Raw genomic sequence first — 26,259 nt, 5'->3', positions numbered from 1 at the left:
AAGTGCCACAGTCAAATTTCTCATAAATAAAGTTGATAATGTATTTCACATGTACAAAAATGTATGAATGTCTGTCGCACCTTTTCCCAAGATGCAATGCAAGAACAGAGTGAAAACTTCCAATGCAGTACATGTAATTTTGTTAGAATTATATTCATATGTTACAACACCACCACAAATATAAAATTTGTCATCGGTAACAAAAATTTGACCTAAGATTTCTAATTTTTAGCGAAACAAGCTGAAAATCAAACAGTTTCTGGAATATGTCAAAAAGTTAACAATACCTACTAAATTCTTAGTCACCTTTTCTGAAGTGTACATGTTAATAATGAACTTGCAAGTATCATTCTGGTTATAAATAAATACTTTGATGTTCAATATGTTTTGGTGATAAAAATATAATATTGGCGTTTAATTTAGACCTGTCAAGCTGGTTGATCTTTCTACCAAAAGTGTTTGTGAAAATTGCATGGCATCCAGCAGATTAGTATTGCAATCGTGTGCCTGTATCGATTTTGCGGATGTTCTAAACATGGTGAGCTGGGAACATGTTGACCCATCTCAGTCGTCAGAGGCTGTTGATGGTGTACGAGTGCTTCTCAGGATCAATGACTGATGTTAAATGAAAACAGTTTGGGTTATTATAATTAAATATATACTGTAGACATGGGTTTGTGTTTTCTACTCTACTCTTTCACATAATCCCACCCATGGGATTTATAATAATCAAACTGACCTGGTGAAGTGTTGAAGTGTCCACCCTGTATAACATCTGTCTAAGTGTTAATGTATCAGCTGGTAGGCTAGCCTACATGTATGTGAGTAGAATACGGCATACAAATGCTCAGAAAGATTGATGTTTATTTGCCAGCATAGCCCAGTTATGAGATGATTCCTTAGTTGTGTTGGTAGCTAAATGTAAAGGAAATACAACTCCAAAGGGTTTACATCATCAATTGATCGATTCAACAGGTGCAGTGACCTAAAGTGCATGATCAGATGATTCATCACTGTACAGTCACACCCATTATGGGAAGCATAAACAATAGTAGAGATCTACCGGTAATTCAAAACTCGCTGTAATAAATATGGTCATTTATTCATGAAACATATTTTTTGTGAATCAAATATAATCACAAAAGTATGGTTCTTTAAATTTACAATGATATTCTGGGCAGTTTATCCCTGCAAATGTCTTTAAATCCACGACAGCAATCATTTAACTATTGAATAAGTTGTTACTCAGTCAATACAGTGAATTTCATGTAAGCATGAATATTTTTTATGGAAATGTAGCGTTTAACTTCTAAGAATATGCTTTCCCATCCCATACAAGCCATTTAGTGTGACCCAATAACCTTAAAGTTTTGCAAGTTTTCCTGCGTTTTGCTTGGTCAAATTGTTATAAACCATCGTTTGAAATTTATAGATATTTTATATAAAATAGGCTTTCATGCCTTCATGAAATTCACTGTAGAAAATATAAAAAAGTTGAAAACAATTATTAGAGGCGACTGGCATTCCTGACCTTGTGTACTACTGTACAAGACCTTTTGTAGACTGACCCTATCTGAAGCCATGCATTTTTTTCTCCACATATGTGATAATTTTGCACTTCTGATTTGACCAAATGATTTACAGATAGTGATTGTTTACATTGTCATGTTATGACTATTCACCAAGACTGATTTTTAGTAATCAATTCTTTCTAAGTTACCAATCAGATTAACTGAAAGCCCTGCTGAGTGCATTGAGATGCTTTATCATGAAATGTACAAAGTGTACCGGTAATAGTAATCAATGACTTTAAAAAGAAACCTCAGAAAAAAGTTCTATATAGTGAAGTCAAAGGGTTAATAGCTTGTAACATTCTCTGACTTTAAATGAGAAGAAAATATGTAAGATTTAAAATTCTATGGGAAACAAAATAAAAACAATTGTGGACATAACACACAGACAGTAGGAATTATTTTGTTACCAGCCCACAACAAAACATGGTTTTTTACAGAACAGTGCATGACAACAGGGTGATCTCATTGAAAGGACTTTTGCTGCTATTTCTGGCTGCAGATGACCCATAACATGCCTTGTAATTCGCCTCCCAGCGTGGGTTACCCAGATTAGCGAATAAAATTACTCGTATATGTACATGTAAATCTTCCAGCTGTCTTGGATGTCAAAGTTGTGTATTTACTTCATAGTGTATGTACCGTATATTCAACCTCTAGTAAACAAGTATGTATTCACTCATGCAACCAAAACAGCTGTTGGGATTCATTGTAATGGTCATTTAAACCTATCACTATGAATATAGCTGTTGTTTTTCTTTGAATTTACCACGTTTTGGAGTATTGTTATAGAAAAATATTGTAAAAATAATGTTGACTACACTCTGTTTCATAAAGGCATGAAAGGTTTTCATATAAAATATTTATGAATGTTTTATATACTTTGAATGGCTGTTGAAAACAAATTGACAAATCACAAAGTCTTAGTGGTTGCATACTGCCTACAGAGAATATCATTTGTGTTCATGGCCGTAAATCAGCCATTTATTAAAGGAAACATACAAATATTTTTGTAAAATGGGTATACTATTAACAATTACTTTCTACTTGTATATAGCTAATAAAAACATCTTTAGATTTGAACGAAGACTGTGAAAAAATTGGAGTAAATTTTCATGCTTTCATGAAAATGAGTATAGTATCCTAATATTGTGGTTTAGTGGGTTTTCTTGCATGCTGCTGTTTTCGGTCCTACTATTTAACGCCCGGACACGCGAGGGAGTGTCCGGGCACGCGCGGAGGCGAACAGGGGGGAATACCTAACGCGTGGGGCAGCCGCAGCAATCTTTGTACTGTATAATATTCGTTTATGCTCAAAATTTGAACCGGAGTGGCGAATTCGAGCAGCTAACCACACTTTTTATGATCGACGCCCGGGCATTCCGGCGAGTCGAGTCCGCCATGTTGTTTACTAATTTTGGTTAGCGTTTAACAATAGGACAATACCATTCGATCCATGGGGGTGACGGTACGGTAAATATCGTGAATGGTACAGAGTTCGGTAAATCTCGTGTACGGTACAGAGGGGATATGTTCGTCCAATGTTTTTATACTTTGTAATGTAATTCAAACAAATAAATAAAAAACGTATATTCGTAGCCATGGACAAGACTTAAAATGTAATCAACCGTTTTATTCATCCATGATTTGTACAAAGATCGTATATTTTGTAAGTGTATAAAGCATTTTCCACATTAAGCTTTCAATATAGATTCTTAAACACAAAATATCAAATATATCTTTAAGTGTAAAAATCGATTTTTTTATTGTAAATGGTAACTTCCTTTAAAAACTTAAGATGCCTTTTTTATTTCCTGTACCAGTCACCCACCCCCTGTCCCCACTCTTACAGCATGCAGTAAATTTCTTAATGTACACGCAGTTTACGGTAAACCTCGTTTATACCTCTTGTCGAAAACACAGAGTTTGGTCAATCTCGTGCACAGTATAGCGTACGGAATATGTTACGTTTCGTCCACATATTTCAAAGTGTTGACGCCGCGACACATATTCAGCTGTGATTGACACTCTATTGTACAACTACAACAGAGAGGGGAACATACACTGTCCCTAATTCAGTTCAACCACGGTCACTATTTTTTAGTAACCGTGGTTCAACCCAAGCAAGGCACGTTTTTTTTTCAAATAAACATGACATACCAAATATGATGAACTTGTGTAATTCAGAAAAAAAAGGTTGTCATTTGTTCCGGCTTGGAGCCTGATGGTAAGGGAAAATATTTACATAACCAGGGCGAGTTGCGTCGAGAGACAAAGCATTTTTTTTTTTAAATCAGTGTATGACGTTGCTTTTAGTTTGAACAATTTAACTTGCCGACATGATAACACCTTCTTTTCAGAACTATTACAGAGTTATGACATTGTCTTCGGTGTGGACGATTGAACTTGCCGACATGTTAATGTTTTTTTTTTCAGAACTATTACAGAGTTATGCCATTGTCTTAGGTGTGAACGATTGAACTTGCCGACGTGTTAATGTATTTTTTTCAAAACTATTAGTGTTATGCCATTGTATTCAGTGTGGACCATTGAACATACCGACGTGATAATGCCGTTCTTTGGAACTAATGGGAGGCATGCGCAATTGTACTTCCCCGTTAATATTTTAACTTGGAGTTCTGATACTGCATTATAGCGACAACGAAAAACACGTTTATCATAGCATTGTCAATTTCGAATAATTTTGAATACAAATATTTTCCACTAGGGCGGGGTGTCTGTCTATTTACTATACATGTTTTAATTTTCGTTTTAGTTGACTTGTACTTATTTTTAATAAAAATATTTTCTAAAAGGGCGGTTTGTTTACTATACATGGTTTTACAGTGGGCGCAAACAAAGCGAGACTTTCTTAGCGGCACTGTTTTGAAAACGATTTGCTACATTTTGCGACAATCTCACTTTTTCTTGCAACACTCGATTATCGACAAATTATGTTTGGTCTCGATACGTATTATGGCTGAGTGGTTGTCTGTTTTCACATTGTAACATTATAACATTATATAGACGACCCCACCCCACCACAGCCCGGCGTACCTCCATAGACTGTACGCAGGACTACCTAGATCCATGATACGATACAATATAGCACAACAATGAGAAACATGTTTTTTTCACATGAGGTAAATAATTTCCGCGTAACTACGGGAGTCTCGCCACACTTGCACAAACTTTTCCTGTCCTTGTCCTTCGACAATGTCGGCACATTCGTAGGACTGTCACCCCCATGGATCGAATGGTATTGTCCTATTGTTAAACGCTAACCAAAATTAGTAAACAACATGGCGGACTCGACTCGCCGGAATGCCCGGGCGTCGATCATAAAAAGTGTGGATAGCTGCTCGAATTCGCCACTCCGGTTCAAATTTTGAGCATAAACGAATATTATACAGTACAAGGATTGCTGCCGCTGCCCCGCGCGTTAGGTATTCCCCCCTGTTCGCCTCCGCGCGTGCCCGGACACTCCCTCGCGTGTCCGGGCGTTAAATAGTAGGACCCGCTGTTTTGGTGGTACATGTTCACTCAGTAATGTTAAATTATCTAGACATCCTCACAGCATGACAGTGTGTGATGTCTGCATTTTCCTCATACAGCAGTCTTTTTTTTTTTTTTGTAATTGGTCTTTCTCTCTTGTTCAGGGATTACTTTAACTCCAAAATTTACATTCTAGACCCCCAATGTAAAAGAGGGATTCCAATTTTTAGGCATGAATAAATTCTATTTTATAATTTAGCCACAATGTCTAATACATGTTTTTCTTGGCTAGTTTCAAACTGGTTTAGCCACTTGAGCTACTGGAGAGAAATAGAAAAATATGAATTTGTCAGTAGTTGAATAATTTGCTTTTATAATATTACACACATTTTTATGTGTGACATGCTTTCAATATTTGCAGATTAATTCAAGGTTTGAAATTACTCTTAGCCAATGGTGGTGAAAATGATGCAATTTAATGCAGCTAAAATTGAAATGAAATGAAATTCTCCATTAGCGACGGGTGAAGGATTAGAATACATAGAATACATTCATAGCCTCTGCACTTCATTATCAGGATTTGCTTCATGAAAGTGATAACATAGACTTATAAATGAACAACTGAATAAACGAATGAATGAGATACTAAATGTACGTGCATTGAAACATTAATTTATGTGAGCTATACATATATGTGAGGTAATGTTTTTTTCAAAAATAGTAAGTCTCTTGCAGATTATGTAAGAGCTTCCCAAAGTAATTACCTCTTGCATACGTATACTCTGTAATTGTCCATAATCTGCTGTAAACTTTGATCTTTTATTCTCGTCAGTAAGTGATTTTGAGTATATGCACATATATAGTAACATGGATAATCTCTCAACTGCTGTTCTCTGTAGACAACACATGCATGTATGCATATCAGTTATTATAGAAATAATGCATTTCTTTTTATCATTGTGGCTGATTTTCTCATCTCTTAAATTGCCTTCATTGATGTACATGTACATGTGAAGTACTGTAAACAGCTATAAATCCTCGAGATGCTAATTTTCTCAGATTTATTTCAAACGTTATACTTACATGGAACAATATGGGACGCCGGTGAACGTCTATTTTTCAGATCAGATTCCAAATGGCTGCCTGGTAGCCATTTTGTTTTAACAAATTTAGTACTGGGGCTATATTTCTGACATGTTCTGACTGATCATGTTCTAACTTTACATATATATCACATCATACATGTGCATATTTAATCATTTAGTTTTCCAAACTCAAGATAGTTGGATTGTGGTACTTTTAATGTTTAAAAATTCATCAAAATCAGGCATTTCTAAAATTCCAGATTAGGATCTTGGTCATGTATAGACAGATTCTGTACGTGGTATATACATTGAACTTTATAAAACCTTAATGCATGTCACTTTGTTTGTCTGATCGGACTAAAAATGGCCAACCAATGGCCATTTTGCTTTTTAATAGTGAATGTAATTTGTGAACCATATACATTACTGACTTTATGTTCATATTCAAAATCCCCCAGTGGCATGTAGAATGAATGAGATAAAAATAAAACAATGAATAAAGAAATTCACACAGCTGGTTGTCTTATTCAAGAATTTGATTGTATTTATTTTCAACGTTTCACCCCAAAACTAAGACCTTGCCAGCAACTGTCAATTTCTGACATGCCTTATGAATGGACTACAATGGTCTTTCATTATTTAGCACTCAGTAAATGTCATTTTGCCCGTCTATCGGATATACACTTTTAATAGAGCAAATATATTGTAATACATGTACATTGGTTGTATTTAATAAAACACTGAATGACAGCTGATGCCCTAAACAAGAGTCAAAAAATAAAATATGTTGAAATATGGTGCAGCTGACCAATTCAAACTACATGTAAAATTTATTTATTAGTTAATATCATACGTGTTCAGCAATAACAATGTTTTGTTCATGTACGGTATGCTTCTTCAGGGGTCAAAATACTCTGGTGCACACTGCACTATGCACATAGATTATTAGCTAGTGCAAGTAAACTCAAAATATAATATGCATGCTGTGCACGTAGAAATTAACACGACATTTTCTCATTATATTCACTAAGCCTAAATTAAGTTCAACCAATATTGTAAGACAACTCAAAAAAAAGCAAATTTGTTTGTGATTGCGTCAATCGAGAATCCGTAAATTTTATTTAAACTTTAAAAGTGGTGCATTTCACAACAAGTTAGTGCAGGTAAATTTCAAATTCAACATGCACACTGTGCATGCAGAAAAAAAATTATATTTCAATCCCTGTTCTTATAAAGCAAATATGGTTCTCTGTATGAAGTACACGTACATCTCTAATAGAGGTGCTTTAATGTACAAGTAAGTATGAAAACTTTAGGTGGTCCATTGTAGCACCAATTTGGTGAGCCCAGAATTCAGGTACACTTTCTGCTAGACCATCCTGACATTGCTCAAAAAGAATGTCGGTTCAGCTGAGTTTGCCATTACCCAGTTTTCGTTGATTACAACAGCAGACAAGAATTAGTCTGGCTGGCTTCAGTAAGATTACTTACATGTGAGCCCCTTGCTTCCATACTGTATACTGTGTTAGTACAGTATGAGCTTACATAAATTACTTCTAGAGATGTTTTTATGATCAGAATAAGTAATATTTCAATTTTTAGCTCCGCTGTTGACTTTGTCGAGCGGAGCTTATCATATGAGTGATTGTCCAACGTCGTCCGTGTCAATGTTTTACTTTTTCGACTTCTTCTTGAAAACTACAAGCCTGAATGTTTTGATACTTGGTGTATATGTACCTTGGGTAGACCTCACTCAGATTTGTTCATTTCATGATGATATCTTCAATTCTCTAATTTTGGTGAATATTTTTGTCATTTTTGGTAAAAAGTGATATTTTGCGACTTATTGTTAAAAACTGCAAGTCCAATTGCTTTGATATTACATATATAGGTACTACATGTGGATCTCTCTCAGATTTGTTCATTTTGTAATGATATCTTCAATTCTCTAATTTTGGTGAATATTTTGGTCATTTTTGGTAAAAAGTGATATTTTCGACTTCTTGTTAAAAAGCGCAAGTCAAATTGCTTTGATAATACATATATAGGTACTACATGTGGACCTCTCTCAGATTTGTTCATTTTGTAATGATATCTTTACATTGTAATTCTCTAATTTTGGTGAATATTTTTGTCATTTTTGGTACAAAGTGATATTTTCAACTTCTTGTTAAAAACCGCAAGTCCAATTGCTTTGATATTACATATATAGATACTACATATGGATCACTCTCAAATTTGTTCATTTCATGATATCTTCAATTCTCTAATTTTGATGAATATTTTTGTCATTTTTGGTAAAAAGTGATATTTTCTTCTTGTTAAAAACCACAATGATTTATGGTGAAAAATTATATTTTTGAATTCTTGTTGAAAACAGGAAGTCCCATTGCTTTGATACTATACATATTGTTCATTTTCTAATGATATCTTCTGTTCTTTAATTGAAATATGCATTGCTAACAGCGGAGCTATCTCAGCCGAGAGGCTGCTTGTTTATTTTTGGTTGCACTTCTAATGGAGATGCATTTTTAATATAACAAATATGGTACATAAATCATATGAATCCTGTAATATAAAGTTCACACATACATCAACTTAATGTAGTTGGACAGAAGCCGGTCTCATTGGTGATGTTGATTTGATGGTTCAGAACTACCTATAGCCTTCATATTACGGTACTATATAATATAAATGAAATATTACTTGGTGGAAGGAAGTCCCTTGCATTCAGATTTTGATTCTACAAAGACAATTACAGTTGGCATGTACTAGTACTACTTTTCTTTGTAAATTGCTGAAAGCATGATACATGTACCAACTGCATATTTGTCTGTTTCAGCCATTTTGAACATGGCACATCATCTTTGAAGAAGCAAATATGGTATCAATACTTGTCACAGACTTTGATATTGAAACTTCCCCATTTTCGCTATACTCATTTCAAATACTATCAATGCTGAACAATATAGTATATACACAGTCTTTATATTATCTGCGCCAGTGTAATTCAAGCCACTTTTTGCTTGTAACACGAAGCCACTTGTACAGGAACAAATATTTCATGACTGTGGCAGGATGTCCATGGATTAAAGAAAAAACAGGCGGTACATGTACATGTAGGATTTGATTAAATGTAGATCCGGTTTAGCTGTAATATAAACTATTTAAAGTTCACATTTAGTGATCAGTATTTTCATAATGATAACTTATTTGTGGTATTCCAAGGTCCCTATTGATACAAGTACAGGAGTATAGGGTACAAATTATTTGTCCTACAGGGGTCGAGAATTAAAGTTTGGGAATACATAATGTTTTATTATCTACCTATTCTTAGCAATAAATGACTAATAATAATATTTTTATTCTTGGTTCATGTTATAGTTTTTGGCGCCGTGACTTAGGATCTGTTTTTATCAAAAGTGACAGAGTGGAGCTGTTCATATTTGTGATTGTCTGTCGTCCATCCGTTAACAATTACATTTTCAACTTCTTCAATTACTTTGATATTTGGTTTGTAGGAACCTTGGGTAGATCTCTATCAGATTTGTCAGTTTTGTGGCGATATCTTCAATTCTTTATTTTTTAGTTTTTGTCACTTTTAGTAAAAACTGCTATTCTCGACTTCTTCTTGAAAACTAAATGTACATGTACCAGCTTAATTGCTTTGATACTTGGTATGTAGGGTCATGGCTTGACATCTATGAGAGTTGTACATGTAGCAAGTTTGTATTGATGTAAATGCCATGGCAACAATCAAATAAACTTAACTACCATGAATATCTTGTGTGCAGAACAATATCAACTTTGTTTTGAGGAAGACACTCAGTGGAGCTATTTCAACGGATCACTTGTTGCCAGTTTGTAAAAATTTGATATATTGTAAACAAGAACATGTAATTTCTACATTGTGCTTCTCCGGGACAGGTAGACGGGCCTTTAGTTTAACCCCTAGCTTATGCTACATGTACATGAGGTCATGTGAGCTACCACATGTAGCATCCTATCTTTATTAACATCTAAACAACATTTAACGCCCCAAGTAAAACACTTGATTAGATCAGCAAATACATTTAGATGCCAATAATTAATATTTAAAAATATTGTCATTGTTCATTAATTATAACTGTTTTTTGTCTTCTCATCTTCACATGACCTCTGTTTAAAATTAATTACAAAGGTCAAATTATGTCACTGAAAAATGTACTGTAAAATACTTTATTTTCGCTTGGAATTAATTTTTGCTGAAGGAATGATTCAGTGAAAATTAAATCCAGTGAACATACCCTTTTTCCTATATTTTACATTGAACTTGTCAAAAATTAGTGAAAATAAAAAAACATCCAGAATGTCTTTTCAGCAAAAATTGATATTTTCGACTTCTTGTTAAAAACCGCAAGTCCAATTGCTTTGATATTACATATATAGGTACTTACATGTGGACCTCTCTCAGATTTGTTCATTTTGTAATGATATATTTAATTCTCTAATTTTGATGAATATTTTTGTCATTTTTGGTAAAAAGTGATATTTTCTTCTTGTTAAAAACCACAATCATTTATGGTCAAAAATTATATTTTTGAAAACAGCAAGTCCCATTGCATTGATACTATGCATATTGTTCATTTTCTAATGATATCTTCTGTTCTTTAATTGAAATGTGCATTGCTAACAGCGGAGTTATCTCAGCCGAGAGGCTGCTTGTTTGTACGCCTTATTTTAACGCTATATACATGTATGAGCTGTTGTACGTATGATAAAGAGGTTATTCACCACCAACAAGAAAATACCACACCAAATACTTGTGAGAATATCAAACATAAAAAATATTTTCATGTTGGCGGCAAATAACCTCTAAATTTCTGGTGTGTTCATATGGTTGTAGCCAGACAGGAGCCAAAATAAGACCTCATTTATTTTATAGCCACAGCTACAACAGGGCCCTTGACCATTGAGTTATTTAGATGGTCGGGTTAGGTCATATAGGATTTCAAATTTGGCTCCTGCTTAAGATATTTGCCTGAACCATTCTGCTGTGATAAAATGCTGTCTTGTAAACAATATAAATATGGACACAGACATGAACAAATTTATTACCTCACAAAGTTCAATGATAGTCCTACTGAATTTATTAATGGAATTGTTAGTGGAAATTGGTGCCATACATTATACTTCGTAGTTTTCGGATCCATAAACCAAAGGTTTGGCAACTACAGTATTTGCTCTATTAGAAGTGCACGATTGTTTAGACTAGATGAAACAATTCATACTCTGATCAGCAAAATCAGTTAGCATCACTGTGATATTTCATGAATGCTATAACTTTTATGATTTTAGGATACAACTTTATTATGAGGTTAGCATGCAATCACTCTAAACCATTAACTATTTTCATTACTTGCACAGCATTTTAAAACAGGCTTCTCGTTAACTTTTAGCCAAGAATTGTACTTAAAGAAAAGGTCAATATTGTTGGCCACATAGCAGTAGGCATGTACACTTATTTAAATAATAAAAACAAAAATCAATAGAGTTACGCATGTATGATCTCGTATAGTCGCCGCCATCTTGGCAATTTTCAAGCACTCTCTATTGGGTCAACTGAAAATGAAAGCATAAAATTTGTTGTGCCCTATGTAGTTTCCAACTACATGTAATTCATGTAGTTCAAATTTTTAATTTTACCAAGTAATGTGTCGTTTCTAACATGAGTTCTGATTGGGTAATGCAAATGAGCCCAAGTGAATTTTGTAATCCTTTGAGGGGGCGTCCAGCATACAGTAAATAGTGGTGAAATCTGCCAAAGGTTAATGTTGAGGCTTTGGTCTTGGCTGGTGAAGATGACAGTATTTTTAAATTAAATAACCATCTGGAAATTGAAATCTGAAAGTATACTAAACCAAATTTATTTACTCTTTAGTGTGAACAAGTCTTGTACATTTCTAGGACAATTTTCACATGAAGCTTACCATTTTGGATGCCTGACACAAAAAAAAGGACATTATGTAATATATCACCGAAACAAAACAAAAGATGTCTCATTTACTAATGGTCACTTTTTAGCTCTGCTGTTGACTTTGTCGAGCAGAGCTTATTAGTCTCCGTTTGGACGAAGTCCGAAAACGGGGACTTACAATTCGGTCTCCGTCCGTCCGTCTGTGCGTCCGTTCGGAGTCAAATCTCAGAATCCCTTGGACCGATTCCGTTCATTCTTTGCATGTGCCTAGTACGTTATGTGGGACATATGCACATGCAGTGGTTAAGCGATTCGATTCAAAATGGCCGACTGGCAGCCATCTTGTTTTTTGAAAATGTTGTATTTTGGACATGCTTTGCCAGTTTTCATTCAGACTTGGTACATAGATCATAAATGTTAGGATACATGTCTCCGACCATCCGTGAGTTCCTGAGTCTGTCTGTCCATCCGTCCTTGTGTCGGTCTGTCTAGAGTCATATTTCAGAATCCTGTTGACCGATTCCCTTCATTCTTTGCATGTTCCTAGTACGTTATGTGGGACATATGCACATGCAGTGGTTAAGCGATTCGATTCAAAATGGCCAACTGGCAGCCATCTTGTTTTTTGAAAATGTTGTATTTTGGACATGCTTTGTCAGTTTTCATTCAAACTTGGTACATAGATTATACATATTAGGATACATGTCCATGACGATTTATTTCACAATTGGATCAAAGATGGCCGACTGGCAGCCATCTTGTTTTTTGAAAATGTTGTATTTTGGACATGCTTTGTCAGTTTTCATTCAAATTTAGTACATAGATCATACACGTTAGAATACATGTCCCCAACCGTCCGTGAGTTCCTGAGTCTGTCCGTTCGTGTGTCTGTCCATCCGTACTTTATACATGTTAGGATGCATGTCCATGACAATTTGTTTCAAAATCTGGTCAAGGATGGCCGATTGACAGCCATCTGACTTTTTGGCCATACTACTATATTTCCACAATTTATGTACCATTTTCATTCGTATTTGGCACATACATCATACATATCAGTGTGTTTCATAATCAGATCAAAGATGGCCGAATAACGGCTGTTTTTATTTTTGGCCATATTACTACTTGGAACTCAAGTTTCAAGAAAACGCACAAAAAGAACTTTCAAAAATTTAACCGGGAACTGTCATTTTCAATGACAAGATGCTGCTTGTTCAGTTATACTATGTATTATTACAATGTGTATCCACATGAGTAGAATTGAAAAAAAAAAAAAAACATTTATACAGCACCTTGCATTTGCAACATTTGCAGTGAAATGATGAATATCATCAGAATCGTCATATCGCTGTGGTATATGAATGTAGTATTTTAAGGTAACAGACAAACTAAAGATGAGCATCATTTGACAGTGAACAATTACTCAGTCACGAATTGATCTGATGAATTATATCATTGTACAATTTGGTTCATATTCATTGATTTATTTTTCCACTGACCTACATATTTTAGCCACAATGCTTCAAAACACTGAATTCACAAAATTAGACTGTTCAACAGGGTGATACATATCTGTACAAAACGTTTATGTAAATGCATTGCTGACAAAGTCAATCTGTGCAAACTAGCTTTTTATATTCATTTCCTGTTTTCATTTCAGCAAGCACGTGCTGAGCAGGAAGAAGAATTCATCAGCAATACACTTTTGAAGAAGATTCAAACACTGAAGAAAGAAAAAGAGAAGTTAGCTGTAAATTATGAACAAGAAGAAGAGTTCCTCACAAATGACTTGTCAAGAAAACTCATGCAGGTAAAAAAAAAAAAAGCCCCTCCACACACAATATTACATTCTCCTGTCATATACATATATATCCAGCCAAGGTTTTCTATTAGCAAGCAAAACTGCAAGTTATTTAGTTGAAAATCACAGAGATAGATTCAATATGGATGAGAACATGTAATTTCTGATATTATTATTTGATACTACAGTATATATTAATGAAGACATTGGATTAAGTTTCATCATGAACTGAAAATTCCATTCTTGTTGTGTACATGTGATTATTCGTTTGTTTTGGTGTGTTCAATGAAAATCACTGCACATGCGTAGTAGTGGTTTTGATTCTTCATCCAACCAACACTGATGATCTGAAAACGCAAGATTTTTAGTTTATGATAAATCATAGACCGATTTGGTCTACATAATGAAGTATCTTACAATATTAACATTTTTTTTTATTTATATTGCATCTTTGATTTTCAAATATTTCCAAAGTTTAGTTTATGACAATCTGGGGTTCATGCTGCTATGTGTGGAAATCACAGCTATCGCTCAGTCAATGTATTTTACGTGTGCTGTGTGTGTTGCATGGGACCCATATCGAACACAACATGGTGCAATGACTATAGCACTTTATGAGAGCATCTACCATATTTGCTCTATATCAGTAGCTCTTGTGTATTTGCCAGCCCTGGATCATAAAAAATACCATCCAAGTAAATAACAACAGACATGATAAACAGTTCACTGTACAATAAGGTGATAATAAAATAAAAAACAAGCTTCATGAAAGAACTATTTAAAAGTGCTTGACACAAAAATTCAGCTTGAATCATATCTATGGTTCAGAATTCAGAGCAACATACATTCACTATGTTGTTAGACATTAAGTCATTCTCTAAGGGAAAATAAATCATCTAAGAAACTGACATCCATATTATTTGATTTATTACAATAATAAATTTCCCTAAGTGACATGCTAAATTTCAGACATAATTCTGTGCTTGAGTGCACAATGTCTCCCTTTGATTTTAGTATATCAATATACCACTATGTGGAATTATATTATTGATCAAAGACATCAAATTATCCGAGGCTCAGGTCATTGAAATTCTATCTGGTGATACTGTACATGCTTTACACTCCAGAATTTAAATAATTAGTACAGTGTATTTAGTATCAGTGCCTGGCTCAGACAAACTACAATTTTAAAATATGGGTGTGTCTGAAACAACCCTGTTTGGTTCCCATACATTTTAAGCATCTGGAACATTCACACATACCTATTTTTATTTTGACCTTCAGTATGCAGGAAAATTTTGTCATTAACAAACAAAAGTTGATGACAATATTCGAATGAGGTATGTCCGCAAGGACCTAATTTCTCAAAAGAATGTTGATTCAAAGTAAAATTTTCTCTGCTGCTAGGACACAATTTGCTGATTTTTTTTAAAATCCTGAGGACAAAATTTTGTCAATGTCACTACAAGTTTGCGTCTCTAAGACACGTGTCTTGCAAAATTAAAGTGGTTTATTACATTGCAATTTTAATTCTAGTGAAGTTAGCCTAACATAATTATTGCACCATTAGCCTTACCGATTTATTCACTCTTGACACAACCACCATTATATACCATACATATCAGCCAAATATCAGTGGAGACTATCAGGAGCCGTTGTGTTAAAATATGACTACTAATCTAGGACTAGATTGCATGCTTTTGTGCAGAAGCTCTCAACTCTAAACATAGGAGACTACTACAGTTTTTAGATCTGTTGTCTTCGTAGATGACAGAGTGGAGCTGTTCATATCGGTGATTGTCCGTTTGTAAACATTTACATTTTCATTGTCTCCTTGAAAACTACCAGCTCAATTCCTTTGATACTCGGTATGTAGGTAAAGGGAGAGTAGGAAATCAAACGGGCGGTGCACCGCGGCCATTACCGCGGTGGTGGTGGGTGCTCGCCGGTCGACCGCATTTTATGCAAATTTATGCATAGATTCCATGGCGCCGGCTGTCCGGCCATTACTGAACATTAATGAACACAAGGAACTGGGAAATTAAAAGGATCACAAAGTTCTAATGAAAAATTAAACCAATTTGGCTGAGCCAAAAGCTAGGAAACTGGTCTATAATAGTTGACATTAATTTATTTGCCTGAGCCTTGGAATAAAATCACAAAACGATCCAGAAAGACGTAGAGATCAACATAATATAAAATATGATCGCATTATTTTGTGAATATATGTCATGCATGGTCTCAGAAAATGTTTAGAAAGATTAATGTTTCACGTAGACCAAATATAATCAAGCATAAGTATAAATTCAAAGTGTTTTAATACATTGGTGAGAGGTCGCATTTATGTGAACAAGAACATGCACTAAGAAGGAAAAGCAAGCCAAAGTCGAAACGAGGTGTATCATGGACTTGGTACAACATGTGCTGCGACAATTGAGTGATCGTCGACATCATTTTGGGGCACAATTGAACTTCAAGTACGTTGTGAAATTTGCTACGCGGCGATGCTGACATCAAGTGTGTGTTGACCGAAGTTTGACTCCAAGTCACGCACTGAACTGGCGCGTTACCTTAGCAAACCTTTTCTTTCTTGGTCCGCGCTTCGATCTCGTGAATTTGTTATTATATCCGGCGGTACTGTAATAACACAACTTGTATCCAACTCTGTATTGGCTTTGAATATTTCAACATCGTTTACTTAGTGTGCTGCTTTTCTAATAACGCAAATATGTTTACAGTATTGCACAGGCTTTAAATATTTCAACTTTGCAATGTATTGCTTTTATAATAATTACGCAAACTAAGTTATTTTTATTATTGTTGGGACACTCACCCGGGCTATTGGGTCTGTGAATATTTAAATATTACCGACTTGATAATGCGTTGCATTCGTAATTATTACGCAAATATAAACATGGGCGCATTTAAATCATTGAAAAAGATAGTCAGGTCTCGGAGTCAGGTGTCTAACGAAAGTCGAGAAAATATTTTAAATACTTGCGACTCATCGGTGAATTATTTTATTCAAAATAATGTGAATATGTAATATTAACCATACAATAACATACAATATCATGCGTAATGTTTAATTTTTCTATAATAAACTCGCAGCGCACTTCAATAGCATTATTCGCGTACATTTCGACTGAACTCTAATAAACACGTGTTTGAATTACGTGCGGCAATGGGCAATGACCTCAATGAGTTCACGCACTGACATTAAAATTCGGGCCACCCAGTTTGACGCAAAACGATATAGTTACTTAACATTTGTTCAAAAAATCGGTAAACTCTCCCGAAGAGTTAACTGAAAGGCAACGTTGTTTTTGACCAAAAAAAAAAAAAATACAAGATTATGTGTGCAAGGTTAGATTTTTAGAACGTACATGACCGCTTAACTCTGTTTTTTTTTTTTTTTTTTTTTAATAATCATGTCGCACGTGAAACACAGGAGACATTTTAGTTCGTCCATTTCTTGTTTACCGATCTTGAACTTTTTGTCTGGAATGTGATAGATACAGGCAAAGAATAAACATTAATGATACCCATCGTTGTCAAATCAACAAGAGGGCTCGAATCAGGAAGGCTCGGCTATTTAAAACTTTGTAAATAACATTCTTTTCATGTGGTAGACTTTATTCAAGTGTAACAAACGTAAGTGAAATGTATGAACGAGTCATAATATTCGTACCTTCGAAAGTTACGACTTTTACTCTTGGAATTGGTGATAAATACATGCATAAAATACAACATTGTTTCACGCAACAACAATTCGTATACAGCATTGGACTTATGGATTTTGATTTCCTACTCTCCCCTAACTTGGGTGGACCTCTGTCGGATTTCTTCATTTCGTGACAGTATCTTCAATTCTCAATTTTAAGTAAATATTTTTCAGTAAAAAAATGCTATTTATAACTTGAAAACTACTGTCTTAATTGTTTTCATACTTAGTATAGTATTTAGCTACCATGGGTGGACCTCCATGTGATTTATAACTAGATAACAATTTTAATTGCCATGGCAACAACCATATAAACTACCATGGTTGTGATGTGGCAAGAACATTGTGGGAACACTAATAACCATGGCAAATAGCTTAAATCTCATAGTAACAAAACATCAACTTTGTTTTGAGAAAAACACTCTACAAAGACAGCAAAGCTATTTCAACCATGAGGTCAATTGTACTCCTTACTTTCTGGACAACATACATGTACATAGGGTAGATAAATATGAATGGCGTTTGTATTATCAGCAATGACAAGTGTCAGAAAAAAAGCTACTCTACTATGAATAGAAATGAAGTAGATGTGTAAAAAGCACTGTCGATAACAGCAACTAGTTTGTTTGCTAAATGTCGTCTGTCTTTCACTGTATTCCACACTTGTCTGAACAATTTTATCATGGTCACCTACTTAGAAGAGGGTATTGCACAACTGACCCCACATTTCCCTAATTTCCACACTTATTTTGTTTATAAAATGTCAATTTTCTTTTACCAAATTGCAAATGTCTCAATGTATAGTAAAATATTTTTCAAAATAACTTTTGTATGATTTTTCTATTGAGTCAATGACACGCCAGGGAATAAACATAACTACATGTACCTAATTGCGTCAGGGAAAACCTCTATACGTCTGCAACACATCAAATTAGCCTAGAGGCAACATCGTCTGGGTGCTAGATACATGTAAAAAAATATAAAACTGTTGTGTCTAGAGCCATAAAGACACGAATCAAAACTTGCTTGCATATAATTAGTAAGGTAATGATGTTCAACATTAGTCGCAATAATAACATACATGTATTTACCTACCTTACAGTACTAATAATTGTACTACCCTATTGTTAAAAAAAAACAGCCAAAAAGAATTGGAAAACAGTCTTACATGCATCTCAATTAGCCCACGATTGTAAAGCATTCTGTTACAAGCAAATCTCTAATATAATAAAAGCACACATAAACCAAATTGCTTCAACTATTTTATACTTTAATATGACGTAAACTTATGCTTAACTAATTACATAGATGTATCTGTTTGATTTTAAAACGTACAGTTTTACTTTTTTTTCGCAATCTCCCCAATATTACATGAGACATTGTGGAAGCATTCGCTGGAGCTAATGTTTGTCTGTCTGGCTGTCTGTCTGTCTGTCTGTCTGTCTGTCTGTCTGTCTGTCTGTCTGTCTGTCTGTTTGTCTGTGTAGACAACTGAACAGCAATATTTTATTTAGGACCTTTAGATGTTATGCCATACCACCAATTTACTGTAAATCGCTTCAATTTTGCAAGAGATGTATTTCGTAGCAGTAAACCATACATTTTGTAAGTTAAAGGCAAAAATATTAGGGAATCACAGTGACTTTCACTACAGTGGTAGGTAGTCACAGTGACTTTCACTACAGTGGTAGGTAGTCACAGTGACTTTCACTACAGTGGTAGGTAGTCACAGTGACTTTCACTACAGTGGTAGGTAGTCACAGTGACTTTTACTACAGTGGTAGGTAGTCACAGTGACTTTCACTACAGTGGTAGGTAGTCACAGTGACATTCACTACAGTGATAGGTAGTCACAGTGACTTTAACTCCAGTGGTAGGTAGTCAAAGTGACTTTCACTACAGTGGTAGGTAGTCACAGTGACTTTAACTCCAGTGGTAGGTAGTCACAGTTACTTTCACTACAGTGGTAGGTAGTCACAGTGACTTTCACTACAGTGGTAGGTAGTCACAGTGACTTTCACTACAGTGGTAGGTAGTCACAGTGACTTTCACTACAGTGGTAGGTAGTCACAGTGACTTTCACTACAGTGGTAGGTAGTCACAGTGACTTTCACTACAGTGGTAGGTAGTCACAGTGACTTTCACTACAGTGGTAGGTAGTCACAGTGACTTTCACTACAGTGGTAGGTAGTCACAGTGACTTTAACTACAGTGGTAGGTAGTCACAGTGACTTTCACTACAGTGGTAGGTAGTCAAAGTGACTTTCACTACAGTGGTAGGTAGTCACAGTGACTTTCACTACAGTGGTAGGTAGTCACAGTGACTTTAACTCCAGTGGTAGGTAGTCACAGTGACTTTCACTACAGTGGTAGGTAGTCGCAGTGACTTTCACTACAGTGCTAGGTAGTCGCAGTGACTTTCACTACAGTGGTAGGTAGTCACAGTGACTTTCACTACAGTGGTAGGTAGTCACAGTGACTTTCACTACAGTGGTAGGTAGTCACAGTGACTTTCACTACAGTGGTAGGTAGTCACAGTGACTTTCACTACAGTGGTAGGTAGTCACAGTGACTTTCACTACAGTGGTAGGTAGTCACAGTGACTTTCACTACAGTGGTAGGTAGTCACAGTGACTTTCACTACAGTGCTAGGTAGTCACAGTGACTTTCACTACAGTGCTAGGTAGTCACAGTGACTTTCACTACAGTGCTAGGTAGTCACAGTGACTTTTATTTTGGTCATAGGGAGCTACAGTGACTTTCTCTGGGGTCACAAAATTTCAATCCCATGAATTTCAATTTGTCAAATCTTTAAAAATAATAGTGGCAGAAATAAAACGATTACCAGGAAAATCAAGATCTTGGTGTTTCAATTTGTTCCTTTGCTATTCATGAAATACGATTGATGTGTCTCATGAATTTTGTGTTATAGCCATGTGATGTTTTATCTTACTTGTAGCTTCGTCAGGAGAAAGTGCAGCTAGAACAGACACTGGAACAAGAACAAGAATTTCAAGTTAATAAACTAATGAGGAAAATAGATAAACTGGAAAATGACATCACTGGAAAACAGCATTCTCTTGAACAGGTAAACATAAATTTGTATTGTTTCCAAGCATTTAATTTGCATATTCAAGGTGTTATTTGTAAATTTGACCAAAGTGTTTTGGTGACTACAGGAAGTGTTGGTGTTTTTATCATAATGTTGTTGAAGTACGCAACATCAAGCATTATTCATAGTGTTGTACTAGTTTTTTGAATCTATGTGAATTATTTTACAAAAGTAAGTGGCTGTCTGCCCAATATTGGCTCCTAGTCTCTGCTGGTGTCAAATGTCTCACGGACATAACACATTTCTAGAAAATTTAGAGCAAGGTAATTTCCTGATTTGTTGAAAAGATAATTTGACTGATCCCTTCCACTACTGTCACCCACTATAGATGATAAATATTTCACTTAAAATATTACCTAAATAATTCTTTTGTAGTTCAGTAATTTACCTGTATGTAGGTAAATTAATCACTCAGCTAGCTACCAAGTCTTAAAGTACAGTGATATCTCAAAGCCATCAAGTTCATTACTACTCAATTTGCTGTATATAAATTACAAAGATGCCAATTATATTGCTGTCAGCAATATTCAGATGCTTGTATGATCTGTGGATTTTCAAAATTTATGATGTACTGATAAATCACACTTATTATTTCTTTTTTGGGGAAGGGGGTGGTACAGACATCTGCAGTTTTCTGTTGGTGTAAAATTGCAGTTGTAAATGAGAAGAGGGGGGTATTTGTCACCAATAAAAGAATTAAATTGCAGCTTTGGATTAATATCAAAGAATTGAGTCTTAAAAAAGAAATCAGCGCCCAGGGTCCTCAACTCAAGAGTTGATATCTACGCTGTATCATGATATAAAAACGATTACCAGTATTCGTTAAGCAATGATCAAGGAACAAGTTCTAAATTAATGCCAGTTTGAAGGGGTGGGCGCTTTGCCGAATGTAACTCTGAATATAAAAATTGTGCAAAGTGGGGGATGGCGCTTGACCAGGCATGGGCGCTAACGTGGCCGAGTACGGTATAATACATGTATGCTTTTGGCAATTTTAGTCTGTAACAAGGTTTGTGATAACCATAAAATGGTTGTGTTTATATGGCTGTTACTTTGTTTCGTCTCATTTACTTTCTGAATATTGATCTTGAAAATATTCCTTTATAAATCTTCTACCTGTGTCACTATGAATTCTGGCTATTGCATTCTGAGATTATTGGGGTATACTTGTATATTATCTAAGAAATTTGATGGTCTGAATGCCAACAAGTAACAGAAAATATGCACCTTAATATTAAAATTATGTTGATTTTTCAGAACATACAAATGGTAGTTATCAATTCAGCTTTTCATTTGCTTGGAATGAATATCATTTGCTAATTTCAGATATAGTACATGCTCTGAATTGTATTGATTCACAATCATTCACTTTCGTGGGTTGGAGTAATTTGAACATATAATGATTATTCATACAAAATGTCACCTAATAGGTATGAGAATGATCTCTGAGTGCAGAATAATCAAAATTCTTCTATTTCAGTCAACAGTAATTTTTTTTATGTAAATTAAAATAAATCCATTGGAGAAATGAAAAAGAAATCATTATATTCGCATGCGACAGAGTACTGTAAAAAAAATCTGAAATTTTGACTGTTTTGTATAGCTTATGATTTTTAATGAGTTGAATGTGAAATGATTCATCTCTTCTGTGAAAATATAAATAGTAAATTCTGATAAAGATAAAATACTTAGGTACTGATTTGTGCATGTTGGGTTTATACGTATAACTGTTGGCGTTAATTTAGAAATTTCCATATTTATTCCATTGCATGTCTGCTGTGTTAAAATATTCAACTGGGAAAATATGCTGCCAGCTATGCAAGTAATTTATCATTTCTGGTTTCAAGCAATAAACGACTTGTTTTTTCTACTGGGAAAGTGAGAAACAGATGTTGATGAGATTATGTTCATTATCCTGACCTCAATAATCTTGTATACACTTTCTTGTTATTAAAGTATACTCTAAATTTAATATACTTTTGTATATCTTATCACTGAATTTGCTCTATGGCCAAATGAAACAAAGTTTGTGTTTCTGGTAATGGTCTAAAAAAATACTGGGTAGGTAGGTAGATAGGTAGGTAGATAGGCAGGCAGGCAGAAGTTTTATCATCTTATTTTTGTTTACACCCGCCTCCCATTGAGTTGTACTTTCAGGTTTTTGTGAGAATATAATTATGCTAGTTAGTACCCGTTCGCATAGAGTCCAAAAACGGGGACTTGTAGTTTGGTCTCTGTGCTTGTGTACGTGCGTGTGTGCCTGTGTCTTAGACATGTCAGGACCAATCACAATCAAACTTTACACATACATCATACATATGCACATCAATTTGTTTCACAATCTGATTCAAGATTGTGAATTTAGCCATTTTTGTGCTAAAAAAATCATAAAAATCAAGTACTTCTCGGCTGTTTACAGATGGATTTTGTTCAAACTTAGTATATACATTAGACATTATGGGACCTTGATGCAAATAATTTTGTTTTTTAGATAACATTCAAAATGGCCGACTGGCGGCCATTTTGTTTGAATGAATGTGGTTCTCGTGCCATATGTCTGACTTGTTTTGACTGGTTATGTTCAAATTTTGAATATTCATTCTACATCATGTCATAGATATACGGATATGTTGGTTTGACGACCCTTTTCAAAGTGGCCAAATGGTGGCTATTTTTGTGCTAAAAAAATTATCAAATATCAAGCATTTCTGACATTTATGGATGGATTTTGTTCAAACTTATAACATACATTAGACATTACAGGTTCCTGATGCATGTCATTTTATTTTTCAGATTGGATTCAAAATGGCTGATTGGCGGCCATTTTGTTTTAATGCTTGGGCTTCTGGAGCCATATCTTTTAAATGCTTTGACTGATTATATTCAAATTTTATAAATTCGTTATACATCATGTTTATATATATATATATATATATATATATATATATATATACACATGTATTCAAAATGGCTGATTTTGAATGCTGTTCCAGAGCAATATCTCTCAATATGGACAAGTACTTGTTTGACGATCTGATACAAATGTCAATCATTTTAATGTTAAAAAATCATATTCCTGACATGGTTATATTCCAGCTATATTACTATAAACAAAACTATATATCTTAAATTTGATAACTTTTAATTGAAATGTGCATTGCTAACAGCAGAACTATCTCAGCCGACAGACAGTTTGTTGCACTTGCTTCTATTGGAAAGTCTGTATGATGGATGACAACAGGGATGTGCTAGGTTCTTGTCGCAGTAGTGATCCTTGTTGGAGACAGAAAAACAATGAATAATTTACTTGCATCAAATCCATTATTTAATAACAGCATGGCATTTACATATAAATCTCTCTTAGTTGTATTGTAAGCTGTATCTTGGGTAGATGAATCTCCCAGACTTGACGAATATACATGTAAACTGTCGTGGCTGTCTGAGTAACTTAGATAGATGACTGTCATGGATATGTTGTTTATAATTTCAGTTGAGAAGGGAGAAGGTTGATTTGGAGAACACATTGGAGCAGGAACAAGAAGCATTATTGAACAGGTTATGGAAAAGAATGGATAGATTAGAAGCAGAAAAAAGGTGTGTTTCCTCACCTACATGTATATGTTGTAGCAATGAAATGCCCCTTTTGATTTGAAATGCAACATTGATGAATTCTGAGATTGTGTACATTTGTCAAACACCATTTCTTAATGTCTGGACAAAAACCCACACCTCATTCCCTGGGACATACTGTCAGGAAATTTCTACACATGTAAGAAATAAGCTAAAAATTCATCTTTTGTCATTTCTGTATTTAAATAGGATGTTACAAGAAAGATTGGATCAACCAATTTCTGGTCCCCCATCTCCTCGCGATATCAAGAATGGTGATAATACAGAGGTGCTCACAGTACATGTTCAACAACTTCGCAGTGAAGTTCACAGACTCAAGAAATTATTGGCTGCTGCTCAGCAAGAACGTAAGTAATGTGAATAAGTATTTGGTCGCTAAGTCTTCATTTTATGACATATAATTTGCATTATATTTGCATATTATTATTCCAAATGAAAATAGTGATTGTCAGCATACTCATTTACGCAATGCACCAAACTTGCATCAAGAATGATACAACTAAACAGTTTCAAATTTACAGCAATTTATCAATTTGATTTAAAAAGTCAGTATTGGAAATAAATCACTATTTCAGTCAGAATAATGACTGTGGCTGTGTCTGACTGTGTTTCCTGAGGGGAACACAGCAGTGGCAACATGAGTAAAAAGGCCATCCTATAAATTAAAAAAAAGGAGCCTAATGTCTGTACAAGAATCAATCTTAATAGAAATTAAATCACATCAAAGTTCAGCAGTTTCCTTGATATTCTTTAGATTTTTGATCACAAAATCTTTGTGCAATCTGGCAATTTGATGAAGCCCTATGATGATGAAAATTCAATCACAAACGAATCACGGAAATGCTCCATAATTTCTGTTTTGGCAAGAAGCTTCTGACCTCGTTGCGTTGCGTGATATTTTACGTGTATTACTTCATAAGCTTCCTATAATGTTTTGGAGACACTACAGTTAACCTTATAAGACCAACATTGACCTCTGTTACCTTACCTGACAGCAAGTTTCGGAAGCATTGGGGCAAAAAGTTATACCAATATTTTGGCAAGAAAAATAATATTGTTCTAAAAGTTAATACAAATACTGCATGTCTATCTGATTAGATACCGACAAGATGAACCACTATGCCATGGAGGAAAAACAAATTAAAGAAGAGAATCTTCGTTTACAAAGAAAACTACTTATGGAGATGGAGAGGCGAGAAGCTCTAGGACGACAGCTTTCAGAGAGTGAATCCAGCCTTGAAATGGATGATGAAAGACACTTTAATGAAATGGCGTCACATGGAAGTCTTCGTCCAAGGACTGTCTCAAGCCCTATACCATATTCTCCATCTTCAAGTAGACCAATGTCACCAGGTAATTAATTTTATCATCAATGTCAGTGGCAATTGGCTCACTGAGTAAAGCCATTAATCTAAATTCTCTTAAAATTTCAATTAAATTACAACCCTATATAGAAATGTTATTTAATTATATGAATTTAAGATATGAATTGCATCTTTTAATTTAATGCAACTTGGCATTAGGGTTCAGGTAAGGGGGTAGATTGGTATACTGTATATCACTTAAACCTAAACCTGCTACCAAAATGTGTATTTTTGACTCCCGTGTGCGAGCACGAAAAGGTAGTCTTTGCAGTTAGTGTGTCTGTGTGTGCATCTGTTCCACTGATATCTCAAGAACCATACATTGATTTTTGATAAAATTTTGTGCATAGATGCTCTGGGCCAATGCACAGATTTGATTAGGTTTTGGTAAAAACCATGCATATTAATTACCTAATTTGCACGATAATTAGCTGATTTTTAGCTGTTCCATGACTGTTCCACTGATATCTAAAGAACCACTCATTGGATTTTGATGAAACTTGGCACATAGATGCTCCAAA

At 34.8% G+C, this 26,259-nt stretch overlaps 1 protein-coding gene across 1 annotated transcript in view; it reads left to right on the top strand.

Annotated features, from left to right (window-relative positions):
* LOC100376320 (coiled-coil domain-containing protein 6-like) overlaps nucleotides 1-26,259 on the top strand; it is a 39,949-nt gene that overhangs the window by 8,424 nt on the left and 5,266 nt on the right. The window contains exons 2-6 of the mRNA XM_002735348.4: nucleotides 13,768-13,917; nucleotides 20,592-20,720; nucleotides 24,235-24,338; nucleotides 24,564-24,721; nucleotides 25,473-25,727. Coding sequence (XP_002735394.1) covers nucleotides 13,768-13,917; nucleotides 20,592-20,720; nucleotides 24,235-24,338; nucleotides 24,564-24,721; nucleotides 25,473-25,727 — 796 coding nt within the window. The remainder of the gene's footprint in view (nucleotides 1-13,767; nucleotides 13,918-20,591; nucleotides 20,721-24,234; nucleotides 24,339-24,563; nucleotides 24,722-25,472; nucleotides 25,728-26,259) is intronic.

This window comes from Saccoglossus kowalevskii, chromosome 19 (assembly GCF_978046115.1).
Source record: "Saccoglossus kowalevskii chromosome 19, keSacKowa6.1, whole genome shotgun sequence".
In the NCBI taxonomy this organism is placed as follows: Eukaryota; Metazoa; Hemichordata; class Enteropneusta; family Harrimaniidae; genus Saccoglossus; species Saccoglossus kowalevskii.
The sequence above is the reverse complement of the archived record's forward strand: the minus strand, read 5'-3'. Positions and strand labels throughout refer to the sequence as shown.